General features: G+C 53.9%; 3 protein-coding genes across 6 annotated transcripts in view; 1 reads left to right on the top strand and 2 right to left on the bottom strand.

Moving 5' to 3' along the window:
* The window catches only part of NR1H3 (nuclear receptor subfamily 1 group H member 3), a 30,301-nt gene extending 25,214 nt beyond the window's left edge, over nt 1-5,087 (bottom strand). Inside the window, exon 1 of one of the 3 annotated variants that reach the window (XM_083840500.1) lies at nt 4,925-5,087. The gene's annotated coding sequence lies outside the window, so the exon portion shown is untranslated. Of the gene's footprint in view, nt 1-1,181; nt 2,163-3,402; nt 3,979-4,924 lie in introns of those variants that run through there. The other 2 variants (XM_083840503.1, XM_083840501.1) reach the window with 2 other exon arrangements.
* A 40-nt stretch (nt 5,088-5,127) lies between these two features.
* ACP2 (acid phosphatase 2, lysosomal) lies at nt 5,128-15,424 on the top strand. Of its 2 annotated transcripts, XM_083840493.1 has the most exons (11): nt 5,130-5,327; nt 5,407-5,502; nt 5,584-5,670; nt 7,832-7,984; nt 8,316-8,414; nt 8,563-8,652; nt 10,779-10,911; nt 10,987-11,075; nt 11,701-11,807; nt 12,027-12,202; nt 12,281-15,424. In XM_083840493.1, the coding sequence occupies exons 1-11, from the start codon at nt 5,199-5,201 to the stop codon at nt 12,415-12,417; spliced, it is 1,296 nt and encodes a 431-aa protein (XP_083696619.1). In that variant the 5' UTR covers nt 5,130-5,198; the 3' UTR covers nt 12,418-15,424. The 2 variants fall into 2 exon arrangements, with proteins under 2 accessions (XP_083696620.1, XP_083696619.1); XM_083840494.1 differs by lacking the exon at nt 5,584-5,670 and having other exon boundaries at nt 5,128-5,327.
* Nucleotides 15,425-17,114: 1,690 nt separating this feature from the next.
* Nucleotides 17,115-24,936, bottom strand: VPS51 (VPS51 subunit of GARP complex). The gene is made up of 10 exons (XM_083840449.1): nt 24,669-24,936; nt 23,862-23,991; nt 23,617-23,763; nt 22,831-23,053; nt 21,334-22,075; nt 20,558-20,776; nt 19,682-19,903; nt 19,109-19,230; nt 18,375-18,462; nt 17,115-17,776 (listed from the first exon to the last, which is right to left on the bottom strand). Exons 1-10 carry the CDS (start codon nt 24,882-24,884, stop codon nt 17,516-17,518), a joined length of 2,370 nt encoding a protein of 789 aa, XP_083696575.1. The 5' UTR covers nt 24,885-24,936; the 3' UTR covers nt 17,115-17,515.
* Nucleotides 24,937-26,894: the final 1,958 nt, after the last annotated feature.

The raw sequence follows: 26,894 nt of genomic DNA, 5'->3' as shown, positions 1-26,894 counted from the left end.
TCTAACGTAAACATTTACTGTGATATAATAGCGTAACGCGGATGTATGTATACACTATCACCCTGCTTAGCAAGAAATATTAATAAATTAGCTTCACCAAGTAGAACATACCTTCCTTTTAGGAAAACACCAAATGCAAAACCAGGCTTACGTGAATTACTTAAATCACCAACCAAGATTTAAAATCAGCAAGTTGGAAGCCTGGCTTTAAACCACTCAGCCTTGTTTGTTTCACAGCTGGGCTGGGATCAGCGGGCCAAGAGTGCCCCTCTCCCCAGAGAGGCAGAGGATGCAACTCCTATGCCCCAATCATTTCAAGAAATTTTACAAGTATATTTACCTATATATATCACTAAACCTTTAAATAAACTATAGAACCTAATATGCCAGGGAACACCTACTCTCTTGTCAGTCATCTGCTTTAGCAACCAGTGCAATACTCACCTAACATCTTTTATTTACATCCCAGAGAGGTATAATTCAGCTTGGCTCTGCAGCACGGCTTTGAAAGCCCTTCAATCCTCCCATCCCAGTTCTCCCGCTTAATCCTACAGACAATGGCTTTGGTCTGATCAAAACAAGAATTAGATTTCTAATTCTCTACCATCGTTCTCTCCATTTCACCATCAACTTCGCACTAATAAACATGTATTCCCCCCCCCCTTCCCTTAAACACAAAGGACAGGTTTTTGCTCTGCCCTCCTATGTGCACTACCTGAATCAGCCTTTGCCCTCCCCAGATAAGACACTTAAAAGCTTGGCAGCGTATATTTCAACTCACATTACGAAATGAGACTGCTATCACCTTAACATTTTCTTTTGGACACTCAATAAAGCAAGTAATTTTACCTCACAGGAAATCTGGTTTTGAGATCTCCAGGTCTAAAACTGCAAGCTACGCTGGCTCCCAGGATGTCTCCTTTTTAGTGAGGACACAAGCAAGGAGTTCGTCCGTGCTCCAAAAATGGGAAAAAAAAAGGTATTTTGTCTTAAGCAGAAAGTCACAGACCACCACCACACAGGGGGGCTAGAACTTCAAACAGAGAAATGAATACCAGAACACGTAAAGCCTCATCTAATTTAAAAATATCATACACATCAGTCAAAGCAAAGCTTGTTACAATACAGCTTGCCAGCTGCCGTAACCGCAATGGAAATGCTAGGTCAAATGTTGTACTTACATATGAGCAGAAGCGTGACCAAGTTGAACCTGTTTGATGCAGAACTGTGCCTGACTGCAGGAAGCACTCCCCTGAATTCCCTCCTAAGATGAGGCTCCTTCCCACGGAGACGGTTTCCACAGCAAAGAGGATGTGATTCTGCCTTCCTGAATTATTATGCGGTGAGGAACACACAGTAATACTCTACTGCAGAGCAGCAGAACAGTTTTCCCCAATGAAACAAAACATCCTCGTATGTTAAGTTTCACCTCGATTCTGAAACAGTTACTTTCCTCCAAGACTGTCAGATCTGCAGATCTTATTGCTGGGGGGTTACACAAAATGTGACAAGTTTTCCTATTCGACATGCAAAGACCCACAGACCTGTGGCAACGAGACTTTCACTGCAGCTGCTTCCAGAGCAGATAGCAGGATCATCCTTCAACAGGTTCAAGACAAGGCACCTTATATTCTATATTCTTCCCTGGGAAGATGACTTCTGAAAAACAGCGACAGCTAAAGTCCTTAAATTCAAAGCTTGAAGTTTTGAAAAAAGGCCTTCTCGATAGCCATATGTTCACATACCAGATCTAATTACAAAAGATGTAACTTTTGTGGTCTGAGACCATCTCCACTTCTAAAGACCGGATTGCACATTTAAAGACAGCGGAACATTCATCCTTCTGTCTACCAAAGAATGAGCGCTCCGAGAACCGTAATGGCTATTGCTAGAGAAAGCACCCTTCCTGAAAAACTTATCTGAACAGAGATAACAGCGCTGGAAACGCCACTCTTCCTACAGGTGTGAGATGGGGATGAGGCAGCAAGCTCACGCGCTGCACTTGCGCAGCGGCACGCCGCCCGCCTCCTGGCTGCTGAAGGAAACGTGCTGACGAGGCGCAGAGAGCTGCGGCGGCAGTAACTGCTAACAAGCGACAAGGGTAACGCAAGGCACACAGCCAGGACACAACAAGTCAGTGATAAAGTTTCCTGTTTGTTAGTTTTTCCTTTTTTTTTTTTTTTTGGATTAGGCAATTTATATATATATATATATATATATATATAGGCCCTGCTACAGTATTTCTCATGGTGTTCTTCACTACACGAGTAGCTGCAGGGTTCCTCGAGGAGCCACAGAGCTCCTGAGCAGCTCCACAGTCTCCATACTCTGCCTCGGGTTTATTCTCCCAGCTATTTTGTTGGCCTCCTTCTGCAAAGAAGAACACACGTGTAAACACATGAGAAAGAAATGCTAAGCTCAATGCCAGATTTCAACAAGGGATTAGGCCAGGAAACCGGGCAGCCTGTTCTCAGGCCTTGCAGCAGTAGGAACCTTCTGGTGAGCGCGTTACAGGCGTGGTAGCAGAGAAGTGTGGCAAGGCCAAACTCCATCTTGTCCTGGCACAACACGGACCATGTCCAATGCCCTCTTTCCACAGCCCAAAGGAGGGAAGGCAGAGCTCAGCAACACACTGCTGGAATTCTCAAGCCAAATTTGCTCCCTTAATTAGAAGGGAAGACCACTACTCACTAAGGGAAGGAGCAAACAGCTTTTCCTTTTTCTGCCTGCCCTCAAGTACGGCCTTCTCCCGGGCACCCAGGGAGCAACAGATGCTCCACGTTCCTCAGAACAAGCAGCAGAGCTCAGAGGATTGTCTTCCCTGCAAACATAACCTGCAGTCATAGCCAGGAACTGGCTGACACACGGTGATCCAAATGGTTAGTCACGAATGTGAGTCAGGGTTGGAGGCTCCCGCAGAAGAAGCCTTGCAGTGAAGAGCCCAATGGTGCCTTTAGGGGAAAAAAAATAAAAAAGGCAGGGGGGTGGGAAATCTGTGGAAATCTGTGGCAGCGATCAGAGGTTTGTTGTGCCATAACGAAATACCTGTTGTTGCAGATCTCCGGACCTTAGCACAACATGTGGCAACGAAATGGCACACTGAGAAATCACCACCGCCAGAAGCAAAGTTACCCTCTTACGGTGCCGTGTAAACCGACAGCCGTGCAGACAAGCCTGCGCCCCGGATACCTCGCGATGTAGGCTGACAGGATGCGACAGGTGAAGGGGACAGCAAAACGCAGAGCTGAGCAGCGCAGACAAGGATAGGCGACGAGCAGCCACAAAACAAGCAAATGCCTCTCCATCCTGCACCCGGCAGCACCTCTGCAGAGCTCAGGGTTCTCCAGGCACGCAGCGACAGCCACAACCAACCGACCCCTTCCCACCGCCCGCCCCATCCACCTGCTGCCTCTCGGAGGGGGGAAACCTTTCCAGCGCTGTCCCAAAGCAGCAGAGCCCTCTCTGCTCCGTGATCCGAGCGGGTGAGCGGCTCCTTCCTGCGCTGCCGGGGCCCCGTTTCCTTCCAGCACCTTCCAGCGCCTCCCGAGCCCCGGGAGGAAAGTTACCGGTGCTGCTGGCCCGCCGCTCCGACCCGGCCGCCCACGCCACGCGTGTCTCGCCCCGCCTCGCCCCACTCCGCCCAGCGGCCACCCACGCGGGGAAGCGGGGCCTCGGTGCCCACGGGAGCAAGCCCCCGGCACAAAATCCACCCCGAGTGCTGCGGGAGGCCGGGAGCGAAACGAAAGCTGGGGTTTGCGCCAGCAAACAGCCGAACCGAAGTCGGTCCCAGCGCGCTCGCACACGCGTGACTCGGAGCTGAAGGCAACGCGGCGGCTTGGAGCCCCGCCACGCGCTCGCGTGGCCGACGGCTCGGGGCGGGCGAGACCTCGGAGACCTCGCCCAAGGACGAGGAGCCCCGCGGGTGCGCCGCTGGCCTTCCGCAAGTGGGGCCGGATCGCTCCCCGGCGCGGTACAGAGCAGCGTGAGGTGACTCGTAATTGAGGCCGTGCCCAATCCTTTTCTTTACGCATCAGTTGGAGCTCGGAGAGCTGGCCCGACGTGAAAATTACCAGTTAGAGGCTGAAGTCAAAGCAAGCTCGCCCGGGACTGCCTTTAAATCACAGCTCGCTACAGCCAGCGAACGCAGCTCTGACCTAAACTTCTGACGCCTGCTCCGGCCCCAGCGGCGCTTGAAGCTTTGCTTCATCACCAATTTCCTGTCAGCTTTCTCAAATCAGAAAAGAGAACCAAAACCAATAAAAAATAGAACAACAAGGTAGGTGGGTGCCTGCTGTGAACAACACCCGCTCCTCATCTGCGAGTAACTTCTTACCACACGCCCTGAGCACCCCAGTGGGGCAGTGGCAGCAGTAGGAATACTAGAAAAATACAATAACGTGATGCTTTCCAAGAAATATGAACTATCCTTCAATTCATTAAATATTCAAGCACAAGCAAATTAAACAAATTATGCCACCCAGCTGAACCTTGGACGTTGCACACAGCCGGCGTTGACACAAGCCCTCTATTCCATAAATAATTCAGCGCTCCGCAAAGGACTGCACACACAGCTTCGTGAGGCTGCTAGCCGCGCGAGGTTTTAAGCGAGCAGACACCCACGGGGACAAACGAGGGGGCTGATTCCCGAGCTGCCGGGCTGTGCGCCCCCGGGATTTGTTCTGATTCCCGAGCTGCCAGGCTGCGTGCTCCCAGGATCTCCCCGCGAACCCGAGAGGCAGCCCCTCGGCCACCAACCCAGCACTACAGGCCGCGCTGCCTCGCACTCCCGTGCCCCCCGCCGGGCTCCGTGCGGAAGGACCGCGTCAGGGAGCAGCCGGCGAACACCAGGCCGGCTGCGGGAGGGCCGCCCGCAGCCACCCGGCACCCTGCGTCCCAGCCGGGCTCCGCGGGTCCCCCCCCTTACCTAATCCGGCCGCTCCGAGGGGCGCCGACCCCCCCCACACGGCGCCGGGGAGCCGCCGCCCGCCGCCTCGGGGCCGCCACCGGCCCGGCCGGGCACCGCCTCAGCCGGGCCCCGGGCAGGCCGCGCGCGCGCAGTGCTCGGGGGAGGCGCCGCCGCCGCCGCCGCCTCGCCGCCGGGCCCAGCCCCGCCGGGGTGCGCCGCCCAAGTGCGGCCGGGCGGGCCCGCGGGGCGGCGGCGCCCGGGTTCCGCGGCTCGGCCCGGAGGGGGAAGCGCGATGGCGGCCGAGGCGCGGCGGCGGCGGTGGTGGTGGTGGTGGTGGCGGCGGGGCGGCGGCGCCGCGCTGCTCCTGCTGGCGCTGTGCCTGCGGCCGGCCCGGCCCCGCAGCCTCCGCTTCGTGACGCTGGTGAGGGGCGGGCGGGCGGCTCGGGGGGAGCGGGGGGCGCGGGCGGCTCGGGGCCGCGCTGACCGGGTGCCGCCCGCAGGTGTACCGGCACGGGGACCGCTCGCCCATCAAGGCCTACCCGCGGGACCCCTTCCAGGAGGCCGCCTGGCCGCAGGGCTTCGGGCAGCTCACGCAGGTGCGTGCGGGCACCGGGGAGGGGGGGAGCCGGGGGGTGCCGGGGCCCCGTTAACGGCGGGCGGCGCCGATCCCGTTGCAGGCGGGGATGCGGCAGCAGTGGGAGCTGGGCCAGGCCCTGCGGCGGCGCTACCGCGGCTTCCTGGGCGCCGCGTACCGGCGGCAGGAGGTGAGTGCCGGGCCGGGGGGGGCGCCGCGGGGCTGCCGGGCGGAGCGGCGGCCGCACGCCGCCGGGGGGCGTTAACGCCGAGAGGTGCAAGGCCAGCCCCGCGAAGCGGAACGGGAGCGCCGGGCTGTGCCTGGGGCTCGTTTCCCGCTCCGGGTCGTTCTGTCACAACAGCGGATCCTGGCTCGAAGCAAGAACACGGCCTGCGTTTGCCTCGCCTTCTGCAGTACGGCGCTGTCCTACAGGAGTCTGCACGGCCAAACAGCAACCCCTAGCCAAAAGTGACCTTCTCGCTCGTTTCCACCTGTAAACGCTTCATTCCCCCCAAACCTATTAATTTTCCTCTCTTTCTCTATGATGTTGCCCTGCTTTATTCTAGTTCTAAAGAATCTGATAGTCACAAGTAGGTTTATGTTACAAAAATTACGGTGCCCATGTGCTATGCACAGAGGAAAATGCACAGTGCCCCCCAAATAGCCATACTGGTTGACCAGAGGGGTGTGAGTCAATTGGAACATGAGCAAGTGCCACGATGAGAGGCACACTGTCACGTGCTTGGGATGGAAAGCTGGCAGTCAAGACCTGCTTGTCCCACTGCTGGCCGCATATCACTTGTTTTATCTGAGTCTACCTTGGGTGATTGACCAAACGAGGCAAACTGAGAGTCCTTGTAAGATTTTCTGTCCTGTTTCGCCCCCCTTTTTGGACTTCCCAGGAAGTATAAAGCTTCACATGATTCGTATTACACCCCCTTTGTCATTTGCTTCTTCAACAAAACTTCCATTGTCAGCTCAAACGTGGATCCTTTAACTTTCCTCAGTAGTTCCTTTCCAAACATACTTCACCCTTACAAAGCTTTTGCCAGCTGAAGCTGTTTCTCTTCCCTTGCCTGAGAAGGAAAAACAAACCATGGCATATGCAAACAAAAACTGTTCTGCTAACAAAGCCTGTATCTCCGCCTGAATTGAGCAAGCTCTTTCTTATGAGAAGCGTTGCCTCTGGATGACACCGTGTGACCGTCTGTCACCTGACTCAGCGACAAGCTGGAGCCTTGGCAAAAGGTGCTGAAGAAAGCAAATATGCTCAGGGCTTAATTGTTTTTTTTACGACACTTGTAAAATTAGATCCTTATCTCTTAAAATAGTTCCTTTTTTCAGAGCTTGCCTAAGATGAAGGCAATCCTGTCTAACATGTACAGGATCAGTTGTTTTCAGGCCACAGTTAGGAGGTAAAAGTGGGTAGGAATTGTCAGACTTTTTTGTCATGACTGTTAAGTTTTGAGATACACTGTATATGGGGGATGCTATACAGGGTGAGCGTATGTGGTGGTTTTTTAGCATTTAAAATCCCAATCTTGACATTCTATTTGATTCTTCTGGTTTTCAGTTCTTGTTTCAGATCCAGGATGCTGGGGTTAAGGGCATTCTTTCACATGTGTTCCTGTTGTTTTGCACTAGTTTTCTTCTAATCTCCTCCCAGGGTTTTTAGCACACAGATACCAGAATAGCAAAGTTTTGCCATTTTGACCTTCTGAACTCTTCAATATTTTCCCTTTTCTTTCCTTTCTGGCTCAGATCTCTCTCTCTGAGCTCTGGAATGGTAAGTCTTGGCCCATTAATCCCAAGAGCCCCCAATGATCAAATGACATCTCAGCTCCCCCGTTCTCTTTCTTAGACTGCAGATTATTAATTATTTCTCAGATGGTAAAGCTGAGGCTTGGAGAAGCCAGGTTTCTGCAGGAGCGGCAGCTTGTTCCTGGAATGGAGAACTGAACACAGCAGTTTGCCCTAGTCCTGCTCTGTAAATATACTGCATTTCCTATCTGTGCCCATCATTATCTGCATTGTCTTGCTCTTCTCTGACTCTTGTTTATTTTCAGACTCCCTTCTTTCTATCTGTAATCTCCACACAGTGCTTCTCACTATTTCATTTACCCAGAACAGACTGCTGTAGCATTACACAACAAATCATCTTTCACATCCATCCTTAAAGTTTCATCCAGATTGACAACCAGCAGGCTCAGTCACTTCAGTTCCTGTTATCCTGTTGTCCGCAAGCAGCTGCAGGGCACGTGGCAATGTTCCTCAGCACGTGCGTTGTCCTGCGTCCAAGCGTCACCGCTTACAGTAGTGTTACTAACGGTGCACTGTCCCTGTCCTGGCAGATCTTCATCCGCAGCACAGATTACGATCGGACGTTGATGAGTGCGGAGGCCAATCTGGCAGGCCTGTATCCCCCAGAGAGACAACAGATGTTCAACCCTAACATTTCCTGGCAGCCTATCCCTGTACACACAGTGCCTGAGTCCGGGGAAAGGGTAAGTTAGTCCCGAGGATACGTCCTGACTACACAAGTGGCATGTTATGCTGACTTCTCCAAGTCTTTCCTTCAGTCTCGATTCAGATTGTTTTGAGCTTCTCCTGGGACCTGTCTTGCAAAGATTCTTTTGTTCTTCTGAACGAGATGAGAACTGAGGGGCTGTGTTTGTTCACTCAATATATTAGCTGCACCAGGCCACACACAAGCTGGAGCATGTTAGAGGGCAGTACTTGAAGCTGTAGATGGTCGGTGTTTCGTTGCAATTCTGTATCTTTAAAATCCTGTACGTAGGCATTCTCAGTGACTTAGCTGCTCTCATCTCTGTCCAGCTACTGAAGTTTCCATTGAACCCCTGCCCACGGTACGAACAACTACAGAACGAAACACGGCACTCACCAGAATACATAAATAAGACCAGAGAGAATTTGGTAAGTGATTGTGTGAGATAAAGTGGTCCTGTAGTTAAAATAGCGCTTCTACATAATCAGAGCTCTGACAATATAATGTAGTGCATATCACACAGGACGAAACAGGAAAACTGAAGGCCTCTCTCTCTCTGTTCATACATACCTACAGCAATTCCTGCAGATGGTGGCAAATGAGACTGGGATTCGGGATGTCTCTCTCGAGACTGTGTGGAGTGTGTATGACACACTGTTCTGCGAAGTAAGTTTGTGCATAAATGCGCGTGGATTTGCACTTTGGTATGTAAACCTCCCACTTTGTAGCTTAAATATCATGCCAAAGCCAGAAAAAAAAAGGCCACCAGCACAATAACTATCTCATTTGAAAGACACTAGAAAATGACCACAATCTGAAATCTTCAGATGTCCAGGGACAATTCTGAATTAAGTAAGGTAGAAATGAGATCTCTGGAAGCTGAAGGAGTGCTAACTTTATGATTTAAGTTGGAGGTTTTACATTTGAACTGTTCCTGATTCTGCTTCTGTTAATTTGGATCGGTCACCTCTTTGTTTCTGTTAATGCCCTCTCTAAAGCAGTGCTCCACTGGGTTAAGTGGGGTTCGCCAACATCTGTTTTTTGACCTATTATGAGGTCCTGTGACAAAGACTCTAGAGACAGACGTTACTGTTTTGCTATCTGGGGCGAAGCACAAAACTCATACGGAATTTTCTTGAAAGCACATCTCCTGAAAGCTTAAAAATAAAAATCAATTTAGCTGTGCTAATGCCAAAGTAAAGGTCGCATATCCAGGAGACTTACAGTTGTTGCACAGGTTTGTGTACAACCATATAGCACAATGAAGCAAATTAAAGAGATCTTTAATATCAAACTAGTTAGCAATAGAAGAAGCTGTAAACCCTGACACTGACATGCTACTTCTGACACTGTCCGTGTTGGTTCTATGGAGGTGCAAGGGTAGCGAGATTGCTGGCAATGGTACAGTAATGCAGTATATACTACATTTGGGATGCAAAGCATAAACCTGAATGGCATTGCACTTTGCTGCATAAAGTAGCTGCTTGAGTTGCTGCAACCTGAGAATATTCCAGTCCAGAGCTGCATTGCACTGTGTAAATTTGCCCTTTGTATCACAAAGCCAATCTCCTATCTTGTAATAGTGACAGTGAAGCAAGTTCTGTCAGTAACAAAAACACCTGGTCAGAGAGATCAAGAATTTCAAAACTGCACTTTCAAGACTCACTTAAAGAGCTTGCAGATTGGGCCCAGAAGCCCAGCTGACAACCGTTGTATCCCTGAGAACCTGGATAACAGCTCACTGTCCCAAAATGAAACTAGAACATAGTAAGGAAGTAGATATTTACTGTCAAAACTGTACCCTCAGCCTGATTAATGTCTGTGGTCACTTTGGGCTTCCTCCTTTTTCCTCACTTTTACAAACAGTGCCCTGAAGAGGAATGTTTTTCTCACCTGCGCCAGTAGATTCACTCTACCATCTGGAGGGAAAAAAAAAAAAAAAGAAAAAAGGTCCAAGAAATACCTGAACTTACCAGCTACTCTCTTTGTAAATTAATGAAAAACTAACTAAATACCTAAGTTGCTGATGGGAATTTCTGTGAACTGCTGAGACAGAATGGGCCCTTAAAGATATTCAGACTCATCTTCTGGCAGTTTAATAGGATGTGGCATAGAAAATTGCTCCATTCGAGTAATGCCAGGGAACCACAACTCTTGTTTGTCTGCCAGTATAACTAATCCTTTCTTGTAAAGGGTTGGCTGCAAAGCAAATTCCTTTCTTGGTTCCCAGTTCTGTGTATTCTAGGTTTGATTACTGGGCTCTGTCAGTGGTGCATCCCACTACTATGTCTGCTAACACTAAGTGCTTGCTAACTTTTTCCAACATCTTTCAGTGGCCCACAGAGCCTCCTGGGGAATTGTGCTGCAGGTAAACCAGAAACCTTGAGTCCTTGGGCTCTCTCACTTACCTTTTTATTTATGGCTGCATACCATCTGCAGGGCACAGTCAGCCACATGTAGAGCAAATGCCCCAAGATTACTGTACTGTCATAACGCTCTAACCCTGCGCTCCAGGTGTACTTTCACAGAAAAGTAGCTCCTAGATTCTAGTCTTGATGCTTCTCACAATTAGTTTCTGAAACAACATTTAAAAGGAACGACATGAACTACGTGTGTTCTCTGCATGCAGCATGACAGGGTGAGGACAGAATCATAACTAGACAAGGGTCGTACTTAAACAATACAAAACATCGGCAGCAGTATGGGCAGAACTCCAGACACCCTAACCCCCATTCTCTGATTAGTCTGTGGTCCGTCCTACCTCCAGATGAGTACTCTCTTTCTCTTCCTAGCAAGTACACAAAATGGATTTGCCGCCATGGGTGACGCCAGATGTCATGTCTCAATTGAAGCAACTGAAAGACTTTGGTTTTGAATTTCTGTTTGGAATCCACCATCGGGTAGAAAAAGCTCGTTTGCAAGGCGGTGAGTGCAGTAGGGAAGGAGCTTTGTGCTGCTCTGCCTAGATTTTGAATCTTACTAGCAGTTCCCTTTCCCCAGGGGTCCTTCTGGATAACATTAGGAAAAACCTAACCAAAGCAGCAAATGCCTCTGCCCACCAGCACCTGAAGCTTCTTGCCTATTCAGCGGTAAGTCAGAGGTTGGGTATGAACTTTGCTCCATCTCCTCCTCCTCACATTTGGGGTTGGGGCTTGCTAATGTTTTTTACCCTTTCTGGCTTCTCTACAGTCTGTGCAGTGAGCAGGAGATGCATCTTTGCCTCTGTCTGGGTGGGATATGCAATACCTGGCACCGTTCCTCTGGGGCCCCCGAGGAAAATTCCCAAGCTGCACTTAGTTCCTGTTATAGCTTAGGCTCATGGATAAGACTGGCAGTCTTTGCGGAGCCACTGCTATATTTATTTGGTGGATGGGTTGATGCTACTCCAATGTGAAGTTTCAGCAGTACAGCTAAAGAGAGTCACCCCCCTTTCCAGCAGCCTGCTGGCTGGAAAGTCAAGCATCTCCCACATTGCTCCCTAGAGATTAATTCTTAAGAGAACAATGCGGGATAGATACGGCTGTGTTTCACTTCCTCCCCTTCTCTGGCACCATCACAGATCACCTTTCCAACTACTGCTCCTTTCCCTTCTTTCAACCAGAAGTTACAAAGGTGGCTTCCCTTCTGCGCTGCCTTGCCCATTACTGGTATGGTCTGAGCTGCCCTGCCACATTCATGAGGGTGACTGATTTGGTTTTTTTCCCTCTTTCTCAGCATGACACCACACTTGTGGCACTGCAGATGGCTCTAGATGTCTACAACAAGATTCAAGCACCATACGCCTCATGTCATTTATTTGAGCTGTACCAAGAGGATGATGGGTGAGGGCTGCAGTAAAGATGTCTGCTGTGATTTCACCTCAAGGGTTAGATACCTAGGCTAGGTGCAATCTAGGGGGATGCAAGCTTGCTCCTAGTGGCAGACTCTCAGGAGGAAAACTGTGACCAGACTAAAGGAAATGGTGTGCACACTAAGATTTTTTTTGGGAAGGGGTGACTTGAGCTGAAGGAAAAAAAAATCTAGCTGTGTTTTGTTTTCAGTGACTTCTCTGTGGAGATGTTTTTCCGGAATGAGAGCGGAAAGGAACCTTTCCCACTGACAATCCCTGGCTGTCAGCAGAAATGTCCCCTGCATAAATTCTTGGAACTCACAGATCCCGTTGTGCCTCAGAACTGGGAGCAAGAATGTCAGGTAGCAAGCAGTATGCAAGACACAGGTGAGCCCAGGCTGGACCAGAACGTGGCAGAAGGGGAAAGCCTGGAATTACTCTGACCACTTACTTTCTCCCTTGCAGGACTGTTTGTAGGTCTGGCTGTGTGTGGATCTGTTCTCCTTCTCCTTATAATCCTCCTCTTGACTGTACTCTTTCGCATACCGTCGCAGCCCCCTGGCTACCGGCATGTTTCCAATGAGGGAGAAGAGCAGGCCTGACAGTTGCTTCAACTGCTTCCCAGGCAGTAGGGGGGAGCAGCGTTGCCCCTAAGGATGATTGGGCACCTTCAGTAACTGAGCATTCTTCTGCTTTGGCCATTGCTTCCCAGAATGAAGCTGGACTGTGATTTTTGGACTCTTTCTAAACTCAGAGAGAGGACTGACCTACTCTAATGGAAGTGATGCATTTTAATTCTGAGAAGCCAGGATACTGTGTGGTGCTTCTAGCCCTCACACAGTCAGCCCGGGATTCTCACCAAGGCCAGTTAGAGCAGCTGCTCCTCGTGAAGAATTTTCCTCCTTTCAGTGATTGTAAATGTTACCACTCACCCTTACTGTGGCAGCGGGATTTGGGCCTCCAGAAGGTGCTACATCAAGCACAATTAAGAATTGCATTTCTCTTCAGGGTCAACCTGCTTTGTGTGCTTTTCTCTCAAGTCCTTGGACTCATGGTGGTGGGAAGGCTGGGCTTGGAGCAGAAGGCCCAGCTTCCCCCATGATGCACAGACACTCATCTGCTGACCATGCAGAGGGAGCTGCTGCAGAGATGGCAGATCGTGCAAAGTGTTTCTTGAGGCTGCTGCTAAGTAGTTGTTCATGGTCTCCTTTTCCCCTTCTCAAAGTGTAGTTCAAGAGAGAAGTGGCTTGTAATCAGGACAGGACTGCAAACCTGGCAGTGGTTTCTAGCATTCAGCTCAAAGTAGGTTACATATGATCCACAGAGTAAAGAGCTTCGTAAAGGAGATGAGTTCCTGTAGTCACAGTGAACCCCATTCCTTGTGCAGTGGTGGCTCTAGAAAGGAGGGAGTCCTTGTAGATAGGAAACATTTTCTATGTTGCTAAAGATTCTTTCTAAGGAATTCTAAAGTTTCTTTTCTAAAGATTCAGTCTTTAAATTTGACCTCTGTGCTTCAAGTACCTATTACAGGGGAGTATCCTGTACTGCAGGCGGTCCAGATTTCAGCTGGAGCCTAAGGAACATGCTTTACTGGCAGAAAGTTTTGATGCTATAATTAAAGAGATGTAGCAGAGCTGTTTACCTAAGACTAGACTGAATGCCAACTTCCATAGTTTTTTCTTCCCATCCTCCCTACTGCACAGCCTTACCCAGAAAAAATGCAAAAAAAAAACAACACAAAAAACATTAAGGATCAGACCTTGCAGGTAAATACGGGCCCCTTCATCTGCCACACTTTAGCATTTTATCCGAAATGTGATTCTTTCTCCCAGCAAGCTGGATGGAAGCCACAATCCTCTCTCACCTATCCCCGTAATACCAAGTTGAAAGGACAAATGGTCTCTTCATTGACAGAACCATAGGATCAGATTTGAAGTCCTTCATTAGCACTATGTTTGCACAAACTTACTATGTTTGGTTGGAGAGCAGGGAGTTTAGAAACTTTGTATTACTTAGCCAGCTTCATCTGTATGAAAACACAGACTAGTATCTCCAAGTGAGGGCAAGATGACCCAGGCCTGGAGGGTATGTCAGAAGATTAGGTGAGGAAATCATGCTGTGCAGGTGTGCTTGGATGTGTAACCGACTACGCTCAGTGTGCAGGCCTAAGTTGAAAGAACAAGATCAGAAAGAAGGAGATGGCCTGAGCATGCGCAAGGACTGGGTTCAACCAAGCAACACAGTGAGGAAGTCTACCGACAACCACCAGAGACTCCCGGAAAGACCACGAGTGGAAACAAATGCAGATGCGTCAAAGAACTTTAAAGATTTTAATGAGTTACAGGAAATAGTATGAATATGTTATTAATTGGAAATCTAATGAATGCTTTTAATTGTATATAACCCCCATAGCATGAACAATTTGGCAGGCACACTAGGTGGAGCAATCCCCTGTGCGTCCTGTGCCACAGTTAAAGAATGCCTGCTTTCTAAAACTCCAAATTGAGTCTTAGAGAGTTTCTTTGAGCGACTTTGATGGTATCACCCAAGGACAGAGCCCAGCTCTGCTTTCTAAAACTCCAAATTGAGTCTTGGAGGCTTTCTTTGAGCGACTTTGACGGTATCACCCAAGGACACAGCCCAGCTCCACAGCCTCAACTGGAGGGCACAGGGTTGGCGTCTCCCCAGGCTGAGGCCAGAAACAATGCCGCTGCTGCTCTGCATCATCTCTTGTCATGGCTGTGTCTAAATGCCACCGCCAAGGCTGCAGAATACTGACAATTCCGCTCCTCAGCTCCTCCTTGCACTGTCCCGGCTCCAGCCGGGGCTCTCCAGCAGCCATGGACGCGAGCCTTGGCGCGGGTTCCTCCACAGGGTGCCGGGAGCCCGCCACCTTCCCTCAGCTCGCCTCAGCCCGCGCCCTGCTCTGGCCTGGCCGTTAACAGCCGCCATGGCGGCAGCACCGCCTGGGACCGTCGGGAAGCCGGCTGGAACCGGCTGCAACCAGCACCAGGCTGCCCGGCTGCATCCTCCATCTTGTCTCGCTCTGTCCCCAGTGCCCGGGCGTTCTGGTTTTCAGCGCTCAAAGCCTTTGCTTATTTGGTTTTCTTGTCCTCCTGTGACCTCTGCAGGACTAAAGCATTCCCCCTCTGGTTTCACAGTCCTCCTCCTCCCCAACGAGCCCGTATTGGCAAGATATTGCCTTTGGCCTTGTCCTGGAATCACTTAGACATTGCCATGGCCTTGGCTCATCCCGGTCCAGATCTGGAAACGGATGGTGGTGTCCTTTGTTCAGCTGTGCCAAAATGCCAACCAAGTACTGCTGGGACTAGTTTAGGTGGTTATTTTCCAAGTTTGAGGAAGAATGTGCAGGGAAGAAGAGTAGGAATGGAGGCATCAAGGACTTTGGTTCTTAAGCTGCTGCTCTGTTAAATGTGGCAGCTCCCAGCAATTTCTCTGTGTGGAAGAACGATGGGTGAAGTGACAGACTGCTTTGATTTCAGAAGCGGATGACTTCTGATGAAAGGCCACTGGAACAGCCTGGTCTTCATGAGGGTGGCCATTTCAGTTTGCTTTAGCTTTTGTAAATAAAAATCTGATTTTACCTTTTTTTGCCCATGTGTTGTGTTGATTTTTTTTTCTCCTACAGCTTCTGGCCTTGCCCTGGCCTCCTATCTCGGTCTGCTTCATCCTGTTTCTCACGGCTGCTGCCCGTGCCCCTCTTGTGCGTGTTGACGTGAGGTGCTAGCTTGGGGCTGGAACAGCGGCTTCCATGTGTCAGCACTGCCAGGCAGTGATTTCCATCACGAGGATTTTTCTGTCTACGGAATCTTTTAATCAGGAAGCACCACATAACCATGCTTAACCCTCTGAAACTTATAACTGCAACATTTGGAAGTTCTTGGAAAACCTGAGAATGTATAGTCTGTATGCAAGCTGGAAAATAGCCTCCCTCACCAGTAAATATTCTGAGAAAGTGCTGTACCTGAGACAATTTACAAGTATGAATTCAAAGTGGGTGTGCAGGGTAATAACTGCAGTAGCAACGCAGTAGTTGAAATGATGATAGGGTGTGCGTTCGAATCTATAACAGTATTGCCACTGGGACATGAAGATATTCCCTTGAAGGTATCCCGCTGCCCAGGCCTTCAACATTATCTTCAACATTATTACATTTGGTTATTTGAGTGACCTGTTTATATTGGTTCCAGTGCTCTCCCACAGTCCTAATACTGCAAAGTTTTTGCTGACACACAAAAATTAGAGAAAACAGCATGCACCCCCCCCCCCGATGCTGAATCAACAAAATACTTGCAGGTACCTTGATGGAAGTTCTAACAAAGTAAGAATTTGAATTAAGCTGTGAGCTGTTGTTATAAATATGGCTTTCCAGCGCCATCTAAAGGTGAATAAATGTTGTGAATTTGTAACTCCCAGTTGCTGTGCCCGCAGTCACTGGCAGTGGGAGATCTTTGCTCCTGAAGAGTTGATAACGTTGAGGTCTCAGGTTGTGCTTTGTATCTTTTGGTGCTTTACCAGAAGCTGTTATCAAGATCTTATTGTTACAGGGAGGCAGAAAGACAAAAAGCTCTCATTTCAGTTGCTTTGGCCTCTCCATTAGGGACCACGGTGTCTGCAACGCTCCCTCAGCCTCCTGATCTCTTCCAGCAGGAGTATCTGTCCATTCATCGCTGTCCAACTTATTTAGGGTGTTTATGGTGACCGAGCTTTTCAATTTAGTTTCCCCAGAGATGGATGAAGTGGCTTTTATGAAGTCACCCCAGGAGAGTTAAGGCAGCAGTAAGTTTTATGCTCTGACACTATCTGTAGCTTGCAAATACTTAGAGCTATCATGTAAGCGTACCCACGGTTACATGTCCCCCAGGTTTAAGTGCCCCTAGGTTAATTACCTCAAGCACTACCCTGCAGTTTGTTTAGTACAAGGGGTGTGTGAGACGCTTGGTGCTCCAAGGGTGCTCTCGTGAAGGGCTGGAAGGGCAGGAGGTGCTTATGCAAGGTGTGGGGTGCACCAAGGTATCTGTGTGGGGCATGGGGTGCTCCCAGGGCATTTGTGAGAAGGGCTGGATGCAGATAGGGTGCTTGGACAAGGAGCGGGGTCTGCCCCTGTCCCCACCACCCCAAAGGGACGCAGGTGTCTGGAGGCCCTCCCGTACCAGAGACCCAAGAGTCCAGGGGTTTTCCTGCGCCAGGAGGACACATGCACCCATGCCCCCATCCCTCTGGGGACCCAGATGTCCCCACCCCACCATCCTCCAGCTGTCCAGGCACAGGGACAAGGCACAGCTCACATGCATTTTATTTATTGTCCTCAACCATGACACAGGGGCTGCACCCAGCATGCCCCAGGCATAGGGGGAAGTCACCAAGGTAGTGGAATGATGTGGCATGGCACTGGGGTGGCAGGTACAACACGGGATTGGCATCACTGGGACGCGGTGGGACAATGTGGGGTGTCACCAGGACTGGTGGGAGGACATGGGGTGATGGTGTGGTGACATGGGATGTCCTCGTGTGTTGCTGTATGTGTGGGAACACATGGGGTGTCCCAGGACCCATGACACATGGCCCTCCCAGAGACATCCCCAACTCTGCTGCGCCCCACAGCGACACAGATGTCCCATGTCCCAGTGCCCCCCCAATCCTACACGTCCCCATGTGTGTCCCCAGCACCTTCAGGTCCTACCCGCGCTCGCAGATGAGCTCGACGACGCTGTGCTCCATGGGGACAGGGTCGAGGCAGCGGTGGGCAGCGCTTGCGGCCACCTCGTCCAGCAGCCCCTGCACCACGCGCTCATCAGCGGCAAAGCGCCAGAGGTAGAGCTGCAGGTAGTGCCCGTCCACCTGCACCTGCTGCAGCCCGAAGCGCCCCAGCGTCCGCAGCCGCACGCACTCCAGCAGCGTCTTCAGGCTGATCTTGATGATCCCCGTCAGCACTGACACCTGGGACATAGGGACAGCAGGGACAAGTGGCACAGTGAGGATGGGGACACCCACAGCAAGGAGGCCTCAAGTCATGTCCGCACAGGGATGCAGAGAAATTAGGGACAACCCTCTTGGGGTCATCGGCGCCTAGGACACCCTCATCCTCATCCTAATGTGTGTTAGGACGTGGGGACGTGTCACACACGAGGTCAGGGATGCCATCAGTGTGGCTGCCGGGTGTGGACCAGTCTCACCGCTGCAGGGACACGGGGACACCCTCAGCCTGGTCCTCAGCCCCAGGGGAACACCCTCAGCACCGCTACCTGGGGACAGTGGGGACACGTGGCACGTGTTGGTGATGCCATCAGCCCAGCGACCTGGCTGCTGGGGTTACGGAGAGACCTCAAGTCACATCAGCGTGGGGACACAGGAACACCGACACTCACCCCTGCCATCTGCCCCAGGGACTGATCCCCCCAAAGTCCCTTGTCTTGGTCATCAGCCCCTGAGGAACCCCAGCACCGGGGACACCAGGGACATGTGACAGGTGGGAAGCTGGACAGCTTAGGGGCCTTGGGGACACCTGAGGGACACTGGGACATCCCTATGGCCTCACCTTGTTGAACTCGACAGGGCTGAAGATGTCGATGCGTTCGGAGAAGAGCTTCTGGATGTTGCTGAGCAGGTGGGTGTCCATCGGGGCACTGGGGACGGTGAAACCAGGACAATCAGGGGAGGCAGGGGACTGTCAGGGGACGGGGATGCAGAGGTGGTCGGAGGGAGGGCACGGGGACGGTCAGAGGACACCGTGACAGATGGGATGTAAGGGCTGTAGGGGGACACAAAGGCAGGAGGACATGGGGATGGGCAGGGGATGTGGGGAGGGTCACAGCACAGGGACTTAAGGCACATGGGGATCATCAAGGGATACTGGGACCTGGAGACACAGGGACAGTAGGGGAAGATAGAAATAATCAGGGGATACTGGGACAGTTTGGGGACACAGGGACCACCAAAGGATGTGCGGACCATGGGTGGATACTGGGACAATTTGGGATATGAAGATGGTCACAGGGACATGGGGACTGTAGGGGAACGTTGGGATCATTTAGAGCCATGAAGACAGTCAGGAGGACGCGGGGATGGTCATGGATGTGGGGACAAAGAGGTGACACGGGGCTGACAGGGAGGTGACCCAGGTGACAGGAGTGACCTGGGGGGCGTAGCGGGGGTACAGCGAGTACCACAGGGGTGACACAGGGAGCGTGGGAGTGGCCAGAGCTGGCCAGGTGGGTGGCTGAAAGGGGTCCCAGGGGGTGACCACGAGGTGGCCTGGGTGACAGGGCTGACCTGGGGGTGTAGCTGGGGGCGTAGCGCCCAGGCGCCCGCGAGCTGCTGTAGACGGAGAAGGCGCGCCGGCTCGAGTCGCTGCTCTGCGCCCGCCGCACCCCCTCCTCGAAGAGCTGCCCCACCTGCAGCATCACACCGCTCAGTGCCAATATCCCCCCAAACCCACCCCAAATACCCCCTGCAGACTCCCAAAAGAAGCCAGGATCCTTCAAAACCCTCTGAGATCTCCCAGTCCGTTTGGGATCCTCTCGGATCCCTCTGTCTCTCCCTAAAATCCTCAAGGACCTTAGGAATGCCTCAGGGAATCTCCTCTTGATCCTTCAGAGACTTCAGCCCCCCTGCCAAGGACCCTCTGGGACTCCAAAACCCTCCCAGGAACCCTCTGGGACCCCTGAGGGTGCTTTAGGGAGCCCCACAGGGACCATCTGGACCATCCTAAAATCCTCAATGACTTTATAGGGACGGCAGGCATGATTTCTGGCCCCTTCAGGGACCCTCTGGAACATCTGTGACCCCTCTATGGGTCTTCAGCCCCCACCCCAAGCCCCTACAGGGGCCCGGTGTTGCCCCAACCTGGACGTCGATGGCAGTGATGTCCTCGACCACGCGCTTCATGACGGCGCGGACGTTGCGGGGCTCGACGGTGCCCAACCAGTCGCGTGTCTCCACGCTCTTCCGCAGCATCTGCGCCACCGCAGCCCCCTGCACCTGCACGTAGTGGTCGAGCAGCCGCTGCGCCGCCCCCCGAGCCTCCGCACACAGCGCCGGCCCTGGCGTCACCGCTGGCCCGGTGTCCTGGGGGTACAAAGGACATGGGGACGCGTGGGGATGTGTGAGGATGCTCCATGCGCAGCCTCAGCCCCGTGTCCTTGGGGTTCAGGGACATGGGGACACAGGGAGATGGGTCCCTGGTGGCACAGGGACGTGAGGAGATGTAGAGGCCTCCCCCAGTGCCCCACGCACAACACCTTCCTTTGTGAGAGTACACAGGGACATCAGGGGGCACGTGAGACACTCCGGGATGTCCCAGTGTGCTGCATCCCTGCTGTCCTCACATCCTTGTAGCATTTGGAGGGCCCTGGGGACGTGCAAAGGCCTCCTGGGGACATTTTGTGGAGCTCCCACCCCTTAGGAACACCAGGACAGGTGGGGACCCTTCTGCCTCCATGCGTACTGCTGTTCTTGGGACCACATTCTGGACAGATACGGGGCTGTAGTGGGACACAGGGAGGGGCTTGGGGACATTCAAGATCCCTTTGGGGCCATTTCAGGGTCCCTCATGGACATTTGGGGGCACACAAAGTTAGAAGGAAGATCCCAATGCTTCCACACACACTCCCACGTTCCGGACAGACACTAGGACTCGGGGTCGCTCTGTGGCACCTTGGGGACATTCAGGGCCCCCTCGGAGCCATTTTGGGGCCAGCGAGGGCAGTTTGGGGGGCTCACCTCAGGAGGAAACTGCTCGTCAGTAAGAGTGAGGATGTAGCTGATGGTGGTGGCCTCGTAGTCGAGGCAGAGGCGGGCGAGGAGCAGCAGCAGTGCCGGGGGTGCTGCGGGGGCTCCCCGCTCTGCGGGGCTGTCGGCAAAGCCCCGGGCGGTGCGGCAGAGCCAGCGCACGAAGGCCACCACCAGCCCTTCACGCACCGCCTCTACGCAGAACTCCCCCTGTGGCCAAAACCAGAGAGTTACACCTCCCAAAATACCAAAACACCATCTCTACCTGCTTAAAAGCTGCCACTGCACCATAAAAGAAGGCTCATCTGCACCCCAAAGAACTGCTGCTGGGCACCGATGTCGCACCCACGTCACCACGTAGAACTGCCCCCGTGACCAAACCTGGAGGGTTATGTCCCAAAAATACCACCCTGGGACCGCCTAAAACCTCTTCTGTATCCCCAAAACTGCCCCTGGAGCCCTGTATTTTCCCCATGGCCCCCAGCAGCCCCTCACACACCACTGCCATGCACAACTGAAAGCACAACTGCCCTGTGTGACCCCAAAACAAAGCCAGTTCCACCAATCTGTCCAGTGCAACCCCTAAATCGCCCCGACGACCCCTCCAGGGACTGCCAGTCTGCCCCATGCGACCTGCAAAATAAGCCCATGCTTATTTTAAGGCCATGCAACCTCCACCCCACCCTGTGCAGCCCCAAGCCACCCCCCAGATCGCCCCAGCGACCCTCCTACTCCCCGCAAGGCTCCCCCCACTGCCCCCAGCCCACCTTGAAGTAGGGCAAGCTGGCGAAGGCCACATCCTTGGCGGTGAAGAGCTGCACGTAGGCCAGGACAGCCTTGAGCTGGCCGAGAACAGAGGAGGCCAGCGTGGCCAGGAGGTCGGGGAGGCCAGGGCCCTCTTTGCCGGGGGGCCGGGGGGCAGCCAGCGCCTGGCGCACGTCACCCAGGCACCCCAGGAAGAAGGTCTGCAGCGCCCGCAAGTAGCGGGCCACCCGCTCACCCGCTGCCCGGGCCACCAGCGCGGCGCCTGCTTCGGCCCCGGCTGTGGGCAGCAGCTCGAGGAGGGCCCGGAGGCGGCGGTGGAAGCGGTCGAGCGCCCGCACCAGCAGGGAGGTGTCACCCAGGCCCCGCTCCAGGGCCAGGCGCCGCTCCAGCAGCTCGAAGTAGCGGGCGGTGAGGGCAGCGGCAAAGGCCTCCAGGCGGCCGTCCCCCACCCCTGGGCACCCCTCGAAGAGGCTGCGGTACGAGGCTGCGAGCAGGCACAGGTTGCCCACGAAGGCCGAGCTGCCGCGGTCAACGAAGTCCAGGATGTCGGAGGCTGGGGGAGGAGTGGCAGCAGCGCCGGAGGGATCGGCTGGGGGCAGCTCAGCCTCCAGCGCCGCCAGCTCGGTCTCAAGGCGAGCACCGGCATGGCTCAGGAACTCCTCGCACAGCTCCTCGGGCGGCTCCTCCAGCTGCAGCAGCATCTCCACACACTCTGTGAGCTCCTTGGGGTCCAAGGTGTCGTCCCTGGAGAGATGGAGGGGGTTAGCTGGGTGGTGCGAGGTTCTAAGGTTAATAGCGGCACAGCAAAACAGGAAAAAGCAATAAAGGTCATCAGTAGGCTTCAGAGTTACCGACAATTATTGAAAAACAAAGGAGAAATGAGTACTTAATAGCATCAGTATGTTCCAGAGTTAACAGTGGTAATGGTAATAAAAAAAAAAAAAAGAGACTAAAGAACCCCAGTAGATTCTAGAATTCAGAATAACTACAATAATAATAATAAACCACTAAAACTCTTCGGTAGGTTCCTGACTTAACTCTGTACCATAAAGACAAGAAAACAAATATATACCACAGCTTTGTAAGAGTTCCCGGTAGTATGCAGAATGCGCCCCCTTGCTCTATGAACGTTCTGCAAAACGGAAGGTTCCCGGGATTGTTATCAGCAGGCTCCAGGGCAAACGCCCCTTCACTGGGATGTTTCCTGGGGGCTGTTATCAGCAGGCTCCAGATTTAAGACCCCAAATCCCTCAAAAAGGTGCTCTGGACTTAACACCCCCATCCCTTGAAAGGCTGTCTCCTGCAGCTGTTATCAGTAGGTTTCAGAGTTAACAACCGCACCGGAATAAAGTTGTTAGGGGAACTGCTACAACTAGCCTCCAGAATGAACACCCCCCGAAAGGCTGTTTTCCAGCGCTGCCATCAGTAGGCTCCAGAGTGAACACCCTCACAACGCCGCTTCCTGGAGCTGCTGTCAGCAGGCTCCGCACTGAACATACCGGAGGCGTGCCCGGAGGCGCTGGGCCAGGTCGGCCATGATGGCGTGGCTCTCGTCCTCGATGGCACGGAACGAAGGCAGGTGGCGGTAGTGGCGCAGCACGGCCCGGGCGCGGGCGTAGCAGTGCAGGGCCCGCGCAGGATCTGCCCCTGGTGCCGCCCAGCGCCGCAGCCGCCCCGGCACCTCCACGAGGGACTGCAGCTTCCGCAGGAGCGTCTGCACGCCTGGAGGGGCCGGGATGTCAGAAAGGAGTTGGGCGTGGGGGAAAGGATCGGGCACCGAGGTGGGGTTAGCAAGGACCAAGGGGAAGGGCTAAGGATGAGGCAGGGCCTGATCGGCCCCCTCTGGGACACCACCCCCCCCCATCTGACTCTCAGCCCCCTTCCCTGTCACCTGCCCCATAATCCCCACATCTGCCCCCTCTGTTCCCCCCACACCCTGTTACCAGCCCCCCGCAAAGCCCAGCTCTGCCATGGCCCCCAGATGGGCTCCCCCTGACTCCCCCAGCCTCCCCCAGTCTACACTCCGACCCACAAGATCCCTAAACGCCAACATCTGTCTTCTCATCCCCTCATATTTACCCCTCAAGGCCAAAATCTAATCCCCTGGCCCCTCCAAACCCAAGAATCTGTCCCCCCAAACCCCAGATCTGACCCCCAACCCCACAATCTTCCCTCCCCAAGTCCTCCAGCCCCACGATCTTCCCTCCCTGAGTCCCCCAGCCCCATGATCTGTCCTCAAACCCCATAGATCTGCCCTCCTGGGCTCCATCCCTCCCTCCCCGTACCAGCCAGCTGGGCACCACGGCGGTGACGGTCCTGCAGCGCCGCGCTGACACGGGCACTGGAGGTGCTGATGGCTGCCATGTTGGCAGCCAAGTCGTCCATCTCCGCCTCCATGCGCCGGAAATCGACCTTCATCTTTCGGATAGTGTCTGCGGGGGGGAAAAAACGAGACCCATGGGTCCCTGAGCCACTTGGGATCCCTCTGGTCCCCCCCCCCCAGATAGCTGTGTCCCCCCTGAGAACCCACCTGTGGCAGAAATGAACTTGTTATAGTTCTCGTAGAGCAGCGTCTGCATGTCGCTGTCAAGAGCGCGGATCTCCCGCCCCAGCGCAGCTTCGCGGGCCAACAACTGCCCCAGGGGGCACTCGCTGCGCACCTGGAAGGGGGGCAATCATGATACAACCGCACACTGGCCCCACTGCACCCCAACAACTCTCCCGGAGCCGGAACAACTCCCTCCCAGGCCCCTACATGCCCTCCATGGTGGTTCTGCGCTCCTGAGCTGCTCCCCTAATTGCATCGTAGAGCCCTCCAGCTGTCCCCCCCAGCCCGACGTGCTGCTCAGGGAGCCCTGCCTGCCACACAACCACCTAAATGGCACCCTGGTCTTGGGAAAAGGAACCCCAAGAGCTTCCAGCTGCATGCCAGGGCCCTGCTGGGATCCACAACGGTCCCCAACAGCCCCGTATCGCCCCTACACAGGGGACATACAGGACCCCAAGGAGCACCTATGGGGGGAGATCTATAGGGTACCCAGAGAACCCCTTTTTGGGGATCTGAAGGGGGTCGGAAGGTCTCTCAGGGATCCAGCAAAGCCTGGCGGAGGGGTTTATGGGGTCCCCACAGGGCTCTGGGGGCAGGGGTACGGATTGCACGGCACCCCTTGCCCCCCGAAGGGCGATGGCTGCGGGATCCCCACAGGAACCCTTTGGGATCCCCACAGGAACCCTTTGGGGTCCCCATAGGAGCCCTTTGGGGTCCCCACAGGCGGGCACCCAAACCTCAGGGGGTCCCCGGGGTGGGGGTGCGCGTCACGGTGGGGTCAAAGGTCACCTTAGCGAGGAAAACTTCCGGGTCAAAGTGAGGCCCGTTGATGTCGATGGGGTCCGGGGCGGCCTCCGCTGCCTCGGCGGCGGGCAGCCCGTAGTAGCGCTGGAGCGGGCCATGAGGCCGGCGCCAGGAGGAGCCGGTGCCGGTGCCGGTGCCGGTCTCGGTCTCGGTGCCGGTCCCGGTCTCGGTGCCGGTCCCCGCCGCCTCCCCGTCCGCCATCACGCCGCCACTTCCGTGCCAGCGCCTGACTTCCTGCCCAGCCCCCGGCGTCACTTCCGGGCGGGGCCGTCACCATGGTTACCGTCTCCTGGCCCCCGCGGCACCGTCCGCAGTGGGCCGCGCGGCGCCGCGTTTGGGGGCGCCTTCATCGCCTCGTCTTCGTCGGCCCCCTGCAAATAAAGCACATAAAGCACATAAAGCCCATGGTGTCAGTCAGTAAAGGAAATAAAGCACATAAAGCCCATGCCGTCAGTCAATGAAGTAAATACAGCCCATAAAGCACATGGTGTCAGTCGCGTTCAGGCTCAAACATCGGGGACAGGGAGATTGGAGAGACCCGGGAGGTGAAGGCTGTGGGCATCAGAGATGGGGACACACACACTGGGGTGAAAACAAGGGCTGGAGATGGGGCTGGGGACAGCAGGGTGACAGGAGGACCTGTGGGCATCACGGACGACAACGGGGGCATCAGAGATGAGGAGTAAATTAGGAACATGAGGAGGTGCGGAGGGGCTGGGAGGGACAAAGCCAAATCCTCCCCTAGCACCATGAAACACCCCTGCACTGTGTGCCGCAACCACAGCTCCCTCCAGCCCCAGCCCGTGGGGATTTTGCATAAGTGGGACTACTTCAGGTGAAGCACACTCAAGGAAACGGTAATTTCAGGAGATCAGGAAGAAACAAATTCCCACCCTCAGTCTATGTACCACAATCTTCTGTAGCCTCTTAGACCCTCTCCAAATAATGGACACTACACACATCTTCAATGCCACCAAAGACCGATAGAGCTACTCTTCCCATGCATGCTGCAAGTACTGCCATCTACATGTTGCCTGGCCTGATGCAATGAGAACAATCACTTGGTGCTGGAAAAATGAAAATGTACTGGCTAAGCTCTACCTGAAGATGCAGACAAATTATTTGACTCCTTTATAAAGAATCTGTTAAAGGCATTTATGAACAGCCAGCAATATGATTTTAACCTCTGTGTCAGTGTAAACTTTAAGCCTCAACAAAAACAGCGCAGGAGTAGGAGGAGAGAAGAACCCTGAAATGCCAAGGGCACGCAAGACAGCCAGTTCTGCCAGCACCTTTTCACCTGCTTGCCTTCAACCCAATAGGCCTTGCATCCCGATTGCTCCTTTCACCCTACACCAGGACCATGCCTCAACTGCAGGCTACGGAGCTCCTGGCTGAGGAGAGATGCCAGCCCCACAAAGAGCCATCAGAGCTCAACGCTGCGCGGTGACAGCACTCAGGGCCTTCCCTACCCACTCGCACCCGACAGCAGAGCAGCCTGGGGACAGAAACTTGTCCCCAAGGACAGAGCCCAGCTCCACACCCCCCTCTGTGGGGCACAAGGTTGGCATCTCCCAGGCTGAGGCCAGAAACAATGCCGCTGCTGCTCTGCATCATCTCTTGTCATGGCTGAGCCTAAATACCACAGCCAAGACCCCAAATGGCAGACAACTCCGGAAAAAGAAGCAGGAATTCCAGTGGCACAAGGCCGGAAGCAGTGAGGCACAAAGGCCTTTGCCTGCTCAGCACAGAACGCGCTGAGAGGCAAGCTCACCACAACGTGTCCTTAACGAGAGCAACGCCTGCTCTCTGAGGGGAGGTTTGGGATTTGAGCTTGGAAGCCGCTGTTCCAGCCCCACGCTAGCGCCTCCTGTCAAGAGGCAAGTGCTGCATGAGCAGGGCACGGGCACCAGCCCGGAGAAAGAGGCCGAAGCAGCCTAAGACAGGAGCCCAGGGCAAGGCCAGGGGCTGGAGGGGAGGCTGCAGGGCTCACAGGCTCCTTCCGATGGCAGCCGGCATAGAGCAAGGGCCACTGAGGCTGCAAGCGCGCGGCTGCCCTCAGGTGGGAATGGGCCAGGGCAGCTCTCCTGCCCCAGCCAAGTGAAGAGCCTCTCCCAGCTCCAGGTGATCTCCGCTGCTGGCACCCGCGTCCCGACTCAGCGCCTTCAGCCCTCGCGTTCCCAAACATCGAGGTGGATGCCTACAAAAGAA

The sequence above is a fragment of the Anser anser genome, assembly GCF_964211835.1.
Source record: "Anser anser genome assembly, chromosome: 5".
Lineage (NCBI taxonomy): Eukaryota > Metazoa > Chordata > Aves > Anseriformes > Anatidae > Anser > Anser anser.
The sequence above is the reverse complement of the archived record's forward strand: the minus strand, read 5'-3'. Positions and strand labels throughout refer to the sequence as shown.

Coding starts and splice junctions, on each gene's coding strand:
- ACP2 (XM_083840493.1), top strand. CDS start 5,199: ATGGCGGCCGAGGCGCGGCGGCGGCGGTGGTGGTGGTGGTGGTGGCGG. Junction 11,076..11,700: donor AGCTTCTTGCCTATTCAGCG/GTAAGTCAGAGG, acceptor CCTCTTTCTCAG/CATGACACCACACTTGTGGC. Junction 12,203..12,280: donor AAGCAGTATGCAAGACACAG/GTGAGCCCAGGC, acceptor TCTCCCTTGCAG/GACTGTTTGTAGGTCTGGCT.
- VPS51 (XM_083840449.1), bottom strand. CDS start 24,884: ATGGCGGACGGGGAGGCGGCGGGGACCGGCACCGAGACCGGGACCGGC. Junction 23,054..23,616: donor CCGTGGTGCCCAGCTGGCTG/GTACGGGGAGGG, acceptor CGGCCCCTCCAG/GCGTGCAGACGCTCCTGCGG. Junction 19,904..20,557: donor ACGAGCAGTTTCCTCCTGAG/GTGAGCCCCCCA, acceptor TTGTACCCCCAG/GACACCGGGCCAGCGGTGAC.